This window comes from Monopterus albus, unplaced genomic scaffold (genome assembly GCF_001952655.1).
Source record: "Monopterus albus unplaced genomic scaffold, M_albus_1.0 scaffold40.1, whole genome shotgun sequence".
Lineage (NCBI taxonomy): Eukaryota > Metazoa > Chordata > Actinopteri > Synbranchiformes > Synbranchidae > Monopterus > Monopterus albus.
The window spans coordinates 5,578,868-5,590,241 of record NW_018127920.1 but is presented as its reverse complement, the minus strand read 5'-3'; the positions used below and the strand labels follow the sequence as shown (position 1 = coordinate 5,590,241).

At 39.7% G+C, this 11,374-nt stretch overlaps 1 protein-coding gene across 1 annotated transcript in view; it reads right to left on the bottom strand.

Moving 5' to 3' along the window:
• dapp1 (dual adaptor of phosphotyrosine and 3-phosphoinositides) overlaps positions 1 to 11,374 on the bottom strand; it is a 31,476-nt gene that overhangs the window by 3,023 nt on the left and 17,079 nt on the right. The window contains exons 5-8 of the mRNA XM_020599358.1: positions 8,133 to 8,180; positions 7,903 to 7,965; positions 7,084 to 7,169; positions 2,009 to 2,096 (exon numbers count right to left, since the gene is read on the bottom strand). Coding sequence (XP_020455014.1) covers positions 2,009 to 2,096; positions 7,084 to 7,169; positions 7,903 to 7,965; positions 8,133 to 8,180 — 285 coding nt within the window. The remainder of the gene's footprint in view (positions 1 to 2,008; positions 2,097 to 7,083; positions 7,170 to 7,902; positions 7,966 to 8,132; positions 8,181 to 11,374) is intronic.

Genomic DNA, 11,374 nt, shown 5'->3' with positions numbered 1-11,374 from the left:
CATGTGATATTTCAGTTTTTCTTTTTTAATAAATCTGCAAAAATGTCAAAAATTCTGTGTTTTTCTGTCAATATGGGGTGCTGTGTGTACATTAATGAGGAAAAAAATGAACTTAAATGATTTTAGCATATGGCTGCAATATAACAAAGAGTAAAAAATTTAAGGGGGTCTGAATACTTTCCGTACCCACTGTACACTTAATGATGCTGAGCTCATTAAAAAAATACAATTTGGCCATAAATAGAATAGCTTTTGTGAAAGATCTTGTGCAAGATGCAATTGCTCCAACAAACAAAAGAACAAGTGACATCTCCACTGAAACTGCATGTCGTTGCATTGTTAGATACACTTTTTATTAACAAAGCAGCTGCAGCAACAGTGATGGTTTGAGTCTATCAAAGCCGACAGTTTTGACCTCGATGGCTCTGACAGGTCCACTGATGATGCACTGATTTATTCATTTCCACTCAGTATTAATCAATGAAAAACCAGCTACAAATACACAAATTGCTGGTTTCCATGAACATGCTAGGGTCATTGATGGCACACAAGTTAAAATAATCACCACAAGCACGAACAAATGTGCTTCTGTGAATCGAAGATGTTATCACAGCACTAACACTTAAGTGGCTGTGAACTATGTGATCCTTGATTCATTTAGTGGCCCAATGGACCCACACACTACTTAAGTGACAGTGAATGTGGACAAAGTTTTTTTTTGAAAACAATTATGGTCCCCCTGAATACACTGCTTTATTATATGGAATTAGAAAAAACAGGGCTGATAAAGACGATTTCACACAGGTGAGTTACATTATCAGTGGCTTTCCAATAAACATACAGCCCATTGCATAAAGAGAACTGACATAAAGCACATTATTACAGCGTATGGCCGCGTTTACCAGCTTCCTTTTATACACATAAAGCCTTCATTTGACAATGGTAAGGTTATGACTACAGACCCTGACTGTCAGAAAAACGACGACCCATCAGTACAATGTGACCTTTGCAGCTTTTGAGTGTTGTAAAACAGTGACGTCTTTCCTAGGAGTGGGGTTTCTCCTCCCTGAAAGTGAGAGGAGGACGCTTCATGTAACTTTTAAGTTTACTGTGAGGTAGGACTTCTTTTAGCCCTAACTTAGGAGTGATTCTGAGACGCTTGATAAATACAGGCCCTGGGCAATGTTCTCCTAGGAAACACTGGGTCCTAGATTTCATGTGCATGTTACTTTGACACATACCACCTGCCTAAACATTGTTCCAGACTAAGTATACCCCTGCATAGCAACCGTATTCCCTGGTGGCAGGGGCCTCTTTCAGCAGCAGGATACTTTGCCCCACTGTGCTGCAAAAATATTCAGGAACCTGACAAAATCTCCAGATCTCAATTTGATCAAACTTGTGTGGAAAAACAAGTCCAATCCATGGCGGCCCCACTTTAACTTCCAGAACTTAAAGGATCTGCCGCTAACGTCATAGAGCACCTTCACCTCCACCTGTGGCATCCACGCTTCCACAGGTCAGAGCTGTTTTTGTAGCACAGTATGAGGCTGGCAGTTTTAATGTTATGGCTGAACAGTGTATGTAACTTTTGAGTTTTTCAGGTTTTTGAGAAGTATGCTCTGTACTGTACATCATCATGACTGTATAACAAACAGGGTGTGCTATTATTGAGTGGAAGTAAAGTAATTAATATTTCATTGTTATTCATCAATTAATAATTCATTCCCATACATAAAATGTTATTAGCTGGGTTCCCTCTACCTGCCTTGTCTCTTTCTACTGAAAATCGACTGCTGATTTCCTCTGTTTCCAAGATTACTTCTCAACAGTCCCCATGAAAGTCAAGAGCTTACTACGTGTTCAGAGATGCAGGAAATTAGCACGTTTTTTGGTGTTGTTTACTACAGATTGGAGAGGAAAGGCCCTTCAGCCATTTGGGTTACTGGTAAAAAATATCCCACTTCCCACCAGACCTGCATAAAGCACAGAGTCCAAACAAACTCACCAGTTTCCACCTCAGGATCTTGATCCACTCGTCTGCTTCCACACCTGTCTTTGTACAAAGATAAAATGTTCTTTCGGGAAACACCAGACTGCAGACACAGAGAGACACAGAGAGTTACTCGGCTGGAAGAAAGGAGCTTTGGAAGACAGTACGTCATGCAGTTTTTACACATGAAAGTTGTATGTGTGAAGTGGACAAAGGACCAAACATTTGCTTTGTCATTTGACTTTGGACTAGGAAGAAGACATTGACTGCAGCTTCTCAGTCCACAATATGAACATATAAATATCACAATGCAACATTTTAGGAACAAAGTGTGTTGCAGTGGTGTGTTCATGAGAGGAGTGAGTCACTAAATCAGAAGGTGGTCATGTGATTTTATTTTTTACTTTATAGTGTCTTTAATCTGCCAGTACTCAGAGCCCTTGACAGGGTTGGTTTCATAGGATAGGATTCACATAAGCAGAGTTTATACAATAAAAAGAGTAGGGCAGAGATGGAAGTAATAAATTACAACTACTCTTGTTATTGTAATAAAGTAAACTTTTTGTGTATTTATATACTTTTTGAGGGTTTATGCAAACTGTAAATTTACCATTGGGTGCCCCGATAGCTGAATGGTTACAGTGCGGTGCACCATATACACAGGTGTGCAGGATGTCGGGGGTTCGGGTTCAGCTGCTGACTTATGTCACAAGTCCTCTCGTTTCCTGTCTGTGACATACTTAATTAGCCCATTAATTTTACTCCTAAATATGTTTAGTTTAAGGCATTGTACTACAATCTAAGCTGCCGGACACACAAATGGAAAACCAACGAAGTACAAATTTGAGCAATTTGCTCAATACTACAAATGGTGATCGGGGGAATACCTGTCTCATCTCCTCCTGAGGACTTTATTTTATATCAGGGGCTAAGTGGAGATTGTAAGTTTGGGAAATTTAGCCTATAGATACTCAACATGTCACCTTAGCTACAGCTGTTATAACAATTCAAGAAGGGCTTTTGCCATCACAACTGCAAAGTACTAGCACTGAGGTATTATGTGTACATGCTCTTGTCCCGTGTGCATTGCCTTTGAAAGGTCCTGGAAAAACAACCAAACAACTAAATAACTTTTACTCAAAGTAAGTTTTTTATTTGAATAGGTTTTTAGTCAAGCCATTTCACTTGTGCTTGAGTACAATTTCACCATAGTAACAGTACTTTAACTTGAGTAAAATAATGTGTACCCTGGAACAGGGTCACTATTTTTAAAGTCAATTTTATATCAGTAGTCCATATGAACACAGAAGCAGGCTTTGCATAGTGTAATCATTCTTCATACCGGCCATTAAGAGATTCAGTTCAGCTGATCTGCTCTGACAAAACGCTAAAGTTAAAAGTTAAAGCTCTAAAGGGTATATATATTTTCCATATATTTATATATTTGTCATTTCTGTTCATAACTGAATCTGGGATGTATCAATAATGATAAAACAACAAATTGGTCTCACACAATATATATTTTAAGGCGTTCCCATTCAGGGATGCAAAATCAAATGGAATCAGGAAGGACAGAATGAAAAGATAGAAATATTCTCAGCGGTAGAGGTCAGTGTGGCTGAAATTTACCGTCAGGAGAAAGGTATCAAATTTGCGGCCCTGGTCTCAGCATGACAGCTGTTAGTTGTTTGAGACCTCATGAGTGTAAATAACATGTTTGAGGAGGGAGAGGGTGTTTGTCAATCACATTGCTGGCCAGAGGAGAATGTGAGGGACTTTGACAGGCATGTGTTGATTTCTTCAACCATATTTAGGTTTGGTCACTGTAAACTTACACTTTTTTCTACACTTCCTCTCAGTCCACAGGTGCAGCACAACTTTCAGGCAGCAGATCCAAAGTGGAGGTGTATTCAAATTAACAGGTTTAGTAAATGCTGCCTTTCCACTATCAGAACCTAACCAGCGGTAACCCCATACTTCACCCCACATAACCTACTGGGTCGACATGGACCATCCTATGTTTTTCCATTGTATTTTCTCTATGTTAGGTCTCTGTTTAAAGGAGAAGGCAGTCAGCTGAGCAACGGGAGACCAGATGTCACTCTAAAGTGCCACAATCAGCCAGTAACAGAGACTGTATAGCAATTTATCAAACAACTGTTGAACAAGCAGAACAAAAATCTGCAGAAATGCGACGTCTTCACCGCTTTGCCTGCGATCCTCACTGAAATCCCCATTTTACCTCTAAACCACTATAAATGCCTCTTTACACACAGTGCTTGTAAAGCTAGTGATTGAGATGTGAAGAGCGGACAATTAACCAATCAGGGGGACTGGTTTGTGCACACACACCCCTCCCCCTCACATTCTTGGAACCTGATTATAGTACTACATCCTGAGGGGTGCTGAAATTTAGCTCCCAGAATGCACCTCCAAAGCGTGCGCACAGTAGTGGAAACAAATGCAGAACCAGTGATGAGTGTTACTCAGCTCAACACATTTCAGTAGGTTCCTATAATGAATAACCCCTAAAGTGTTACCCAGGAGCACCAGTGGCTATTTCTGTGGGAAAACAACAGTAAAATGTATAGAATACATAGATATTCACAACATTTTTCTGCTGTAAATTCACAAATTCTACCTTTAAGATTAGACTTAAGACTTTCCTATTGGAGGTTTCTTCTGTTAAAAAAAATTTTTCTTCTCCAGTGTCACCAAGTGCTTACACAAAGGGATTTTTTGGGTTTAACTCTATAATACTGTAAGTAAAGTGCCTTGAGATGATTTATGTTGTGAATTGACGGTTTACAAATAAAATTCAGTTCAGAGCTGACACAACAGAAATCCTGTTTGCCCCCACCCTGACACCCCTCATTTCCATCTGTTGTTGAACTGCTTAGACTTCCTCTTTTTTCGAACTAAATAAATGACCATTTTTGTTGCTATGGGGAAGTACAAGCCAGGCAACACCCACTGCAACCTCAGCCTGCAAGTGCTACACTTTGAAATAAATTTCAATCAGTTCTCATAATGACTTTTGTAAGACCATGAGCTGTAAATGAAAGCTCAGCTAGTAAGCAGCCCTTGAGTTAAGAGTATTTTGTCACACATACAGTATGTAGTTTTTATTTGGACTGAAGTTCCAAGATCTCATAGCACAGAGTGACAACAGGTTATTTGTGGTGGGCGGCAGAGCTGTTGATGGTTCTTTTATAGCACTTTTCTACATATTGAAGCACACTCAAAATGTTTTACACTATTACCCATTCACCCACTCACGCACACACATTCTCCAGTGATATCACTGGGAGCAACTTGGGGTGCAGCATCTTGCTCAAGGACTACCAACCCTCTGGTTAGGAGACAACCTGCTCTACCTCCTAGTCATTTAACAGATACATTACTGAGATTTTACAAGGATATATTACCAATTTGACAAAGCTGGCAAATGCCTCAGAGACCCAGTGTCAATGTAGGTTGTCAACACCCACAAGCTAGTGAGTAGGTTATTTCTTAGTATTGTATAAATACATGTAACCGAGAGGAAGGCTAAATCCAAATCTAAGCTACCCAAATGGTCATTACCCAAACAATTAAAAACCCACCCTAACAAATATTAAATCATTTAAGACAACTGGTGCTCCAAAAATGAGAGCAGAGGCAACGCTTCCAAATCAAAAATCTCAATTATATCATTCTAAAAAATACAAATCTAAAAATTTATTTTATAAAAAGGAAGACATTTTCTTAATTACTTTGAAAAATACAATGAACAATGACTAACCAAGCCTTAATAATCTATCGTTTGTTATTACTACTCAGGCCGAGGGACCCTGGCCAACTGGCTGCAGGGGAGGCCTATATAAGAGACATTCCCCTTATAGAGGGGAGGAGTTCAAAGAGTTTAAATCCAGGGTGAGAGGGGTCTGCAAAAATCCTCTCTGGCCCCTTTCTGACCCGTAAGGTGTACAGGTCCCCCATGGAGGGCAGGCTGGTACCGATGATTTCCTCTGCAGTCCTGACTGTTTGCTGAAGTCTGTACTTGTCCTGTTTGGTTGCTGAGTCAAACCAGACAGTGATGGAGGTGCAGAGAACAGACTTGATGATTCCTCTGTAGAACTGTATCAGCAGCTCCTGAAGCAGGTTGAACTTCCTGACGTAGGAAGTACATCCTGCACCTTTTTATTAATAGCATTGATGGTGGTTGTCCACTTCAAGTCCCCAGATATTGTGGAGCCCAGGAACTTGTAGGACTCCACGACTGAAACAGTGCTGGTGAATATGGCGAGCGAAGATAGGATGGAGAAGATCCTCCTAAAATCCACTATCATTTCCACTGTTTTCAACATGTTCAGCTCCAGGTTGTTATGACCACATCACAGACCCAGCTGTTCAAACCTCCCATCTGTAGGCCGACTCGTCTCCGTCTTGAATGAGGCCGATGACCATTGTGTTGTCTGCAAACTTCATGATTTTTACAGAGGGGTCTCCTGAGGTGCAGTCATTGGTATAGAGGAAGAATAACAGTGGAGAGAGCACACATCCCTGGGGGGCACCTGTGCTGATAGACTGGGTGCTGGATGTGGTTTTCCCCAGCTTCAATTGCTGCTTCCTGTCCATCCGAAAGCTGGTGATCCACTGACAGGTGGGGGCAGGCACAGTGAGCCGCGTTAGTTTGTTGTACAGGATGTCTGGGATGATGGTGTTGAATGCTGAACTGAAGTCAACAAATAAGATCTGAGCATAGGTCCCTGGTGAATCAAGGTGATGCAGGATGTAATGCAGTGCCATGTTGACTGCATCATCCACTGACCTGTTTGTTCAGTAAGCAAACTGCAGGGAATCCAGCTCGGGGTCTGTGATTGCCTTCAGGTGGGCCAATACCAATCTCTCAAAACACTTCATGACTACAGATGTCAGGACGACAGGTCTGTAGACATTCAGTTCCCTGATGGAGGGTTTCTTGGGAACTGGAATGATGGTGGAGCATTTAAAACTAATTCCCCTCTTTTGTGTCCCCAGTTTAAATTTTCCCATTACACTGTAGAAAATACTTTCTCAGCGCTGATCAATGAGTGACCATGACTTACCAGAAGCAGTTGACTCTGTCCTGAGAATAGTCAAACTGGACTGCAGAGCATGCTTTCAGATCCAGAGTTCGAATGGGCTCCTCACACTGCGACAGAACCACACTACAGCTTACACGTACTGTACACACTACAAGGTCAAACTTAATATAACTGCTGTACCCAAAGTTGGTATGTAACTCAGTAAATTTACTCAAATACAATTTTAAGGTACTGTATCTGTACTTGAACATTTTCATTTTATGCTACTTAATGCTTCAACTTCACTACATTTCAAAGAAAAATATTGGACTTTGTACTCACTACATTTATTTCATAACTTTACTTTATAGTTACTTTTCAGAAAGAGGTTAATAAAACAAAATACAGTATAATCACAAGATTTATTGTGCCTTGGTGTAAAATTCACAAGCTACCCAGCAGTAAATTATAAGCATATACCAAAGTTAAAATTAGCTCTACCTTTACCAGCTGCAGCATTAAATGTGATGAACTCAATAATGCATCAGTAATTATAATTGAATAATATGATGTACACCAATATAAACTGTGCCATTTTGCAGAACGAGTACATTTACTTTTGAAATTTTCTGTATATTTTCTACTAATACTTTTGTACTTCTACTTTAGCAACATTTTGAATGCAGGACCTTTACTTGTAACAGAGTATTTACACTGTGGTATTGCTGCTTTTACTTAAGTAAACAATGAGTAATTCTTCCACCATTGGCTGTACCTAAATACTCTAATCAAAAAATCATAAGTGAAGTTGAGAAATAGCACATTTAGCACACAATATCACAGAGCTGAAGAGAAACTCACCATTTTTTCTTTGAAGTATTTGAGTTCGTATCTGTTGAGTGTGAACCACCTCTGTTTCCAGTTCTGCAAAATTGTTAAAAGTAACACTGAACCACATACTTCCAAAGGCTCTGCAACATTATATTTAGATATTTTCAACTACAACCACAGATAGATAGATTTCCTGTTAAAAGCAGGTTTGTGTTCAGACACAATGGGGTGTGACTCCTCTACAGTGCTATTGCCCTTACCTTCACAAATGCTCCTTGTTTCAACAGATATCCTTCCTTTGTGGCCAGCTGAAAAAACATGCTTTGTGTTAGTAAAAAGAAATTTCTAATCATGAATAAAGGATTGACTTTCAAGCATAATTTAGATTTATTACAACTTACTCATGGGCCAAAATCATCTCAACGTTCACTTGGTTTGTGTGTGTGTGTAACTTTAAAGAGCCCATGGCTGCTCATTTTGCTAATTTCAAACCATTTAATGTTTAATCTTGGGTACTTCTAGATTAGCTTGGCACCCCTTATAACTCAAAACAGTCTGTAATTATTTCAGAACAATAAAACCAAAGAACATCTTCCTAAAAATGAGACGACAGTTTGTGAACGCGCACAACTCCTGTTGCGGATATAGGTAAACAATATGTACTGATGAAAAGAGATGTGGAACACTCTAAACAAAGTGGGTAGGTGAGGAACCCCATATTTTAACTGGCATAATGCAGACATGGTAACTTCTCCAGCCTTACAACAATTCTCTCCAACATTATAGAAACAAGGCATTAACAGACATGCAACGTGTGTTTTTTTTAAACTTGATTGTTAGTTATTGTGTTTGTTGTGTCTTGTTGCTTTTCTCTTCTTTTCTCTCTCGTTAATAGGTCGTTAATCCGCTCGTTAACCAGCAACATATCTCATGCAACAGACACATTGGCCTCAACAGGTACTATGCTTTGGGGGAATCCAGCATTGATGAACTGATCATTCACCGCCACCGGGGGCTTCAGGCCGGCTGCTTGTAGGTTAGACCTGGTCAGGTAAAACAGCGAGGGAAAGTATATCCACAAAACCAGGAGCAGTCAAAAAATTCTGCTTTTACAATGGCACGAGTGGATGTCAGGCAAGTTCACATGAATGCACAACTGCCTGAAGATTCATTTTCATTCATCAATTTTCCATTCAAGGAAATCCTTAAACTATCGTAATACTTAATTTTGTTAGAAAAAAGTCTCACAAGCGAGAGTTTGTGAAACGTGTATAATCCAAGTTACTTCTACATAGAAGTACTAAAACATACGTATGTACACCTCATGTTTTGAGTTTTATGTTACATCTAAGATGATAATTCAGGGTTGTAACATTGTTGGTAAGTCAAAAAAACAAGGAAAAGCGCCATGGGCTCTTTAAACCATATCTTACAGTTTCTTATCGGTGAATTAAGTTGTTGGCTCAATTGTCACTGGTTCTGTTAATTCAGTTCAGTCATCACGTAACCTAACTAGACGGCACCCAAAAACTGCAAACCTTCGCCAAGGCAGCTCAGTTTCTCTATAATGCCATTCCACCTAAATATTGCCATGATAGTTTGACCCTCATATGATTCCTTGATTATATGATTCCTTGACCATGAAACCCTTCCCCTAGCATTTGGAATCATACCATTATTAGTGTCACAGAAAGTAGCTGCATCATATAAAGTTACTCAAAAAAACAAAAAAAACCCAATAATATTCACTAATGGTGATTTTCTTCAGCCTTCTCCAGCACCAAACAGGAAGCAGCATAATGGGCACAGAAACAGTGATAATTACATAATACATCTATGGGTAAATATGACGGAGACTCTGGTGACTCTGTGCCTTCTGTTGGACCATTACAAAGGAGAAACCAGTGGAGCTGTGGAGTGAGCAAGAGTGTCTGTTTGACAGGTCATCCAATTTGTACCGTGACAGAGTGAAAAAAAGAGAAAAGGTGGACAGACCTCGCTGTCCCCTTTCAATCAAACAGGGACATGTCCACATTCTGTGGTGTCTATCTCTTTTTACCATTCTTTCTAGCTGTTTTAACTAAGCAAAATACTCTCAAGTATTCTAAAGTGGTCTCAAGAAATATCTAGTTGCAGTCTTGCAAATACTAACCCTGCAGGATCCCGAGTCTTTGCAAAATCATAGTCTATGACTAAAAACTCAGTGACTTGAGTCTTTTAAAACTAAGAAGCTGTCTACTTCTTCGCAGCAAACTGTACATGGTGTTCACTACTGTGTGCAGGTAATTTATGGTGCTGTGTTAATCATGTTTAATACAGTAGATCTCTGACTAGTGACATGAAACCCAGTGTATAATACTGTATGGTTTGACAATTCAAAATGCTGTACTGTTGGTGAATGCTATTGTAGGCCAAAAGAAGAACTGCAGGTTAGATTTTATGAGCCTCATGCAGAGTTAAAAACACTATTATTGACACAGTGCCACCAATAGGGCACCGCAAATACAACACGGTGAAAAAGTAGGACACTTTGAATGCCTACATCTGTAATTTAACAACTATAAATGTAGTTGAACTACTAGCAAGTTATCACAAAATATAGTTACATTACATGTACTGTAGTTCACTACTACCCAACACTGGCTACAGTGATGAACAGGCTCGAGATTACTTTGGAAAACTGTTGTCACTTAACACAGCCAGCCACTGCATCCAGAAATGTAACCTGAAACTCAATTATGCAAGGAGGAAGCCATATATCAATTCTATGCAGAAACACCACTGGGCCCGAGCTCATCTCAGATGGACCGAAAAACAGTGGAAATATGCTCTTTGGTCAGACAAGTTCAGGTTTCAGTTGAAGGAAAAAGACCATTCCGACTGTTATCAGCAAATACCAGTGTCTGTGATGGTATGGCGGTGCCTCAGTGCCCACGGAATGGATGACTTACATATTGTGAAGATATCAGATTTTAAAGAGATATATGTTGCCATCAAGGTGACATCTTTTCCCAGGAAGTTCATGGATACCCCAAAAGGACAATGCCAGGCCTCATTCTGCATGTACTACATCAGTGTACCTTCATAGTCACATAGTCCGTGTACTTGACTGACCTGCCTGCAGTCCACATCTGCCTCCTATTGCATTGTATGGTGCATAACGAAGAGGAGAATCAGACAAAGGTGACCGCAGATTGTTGAGCGGCTGTATCCAGAAAGAATGAGCCATTATTCCACTTGAAAAACTGCAGCAATTAGTGTCCTCAGTTCCCAGGTGATTAAGAAATGTAATTAAAACAAAAGGTGATGTAACACAATGCTAAACAGGCCTCTGTCCCAACTTATATTGCAGGCATCAAATTGTAGATCTGTTTATATTTACAATATACAATTAAGTTGGTGAAAACATTGAAAACCTTTTCTTTGTATTTTTGTCAGTTAAATAACATGTCTGTGCAGATTCTCAATCAATATGCAATTAAGTGTAGTCAGGAGTGTAACG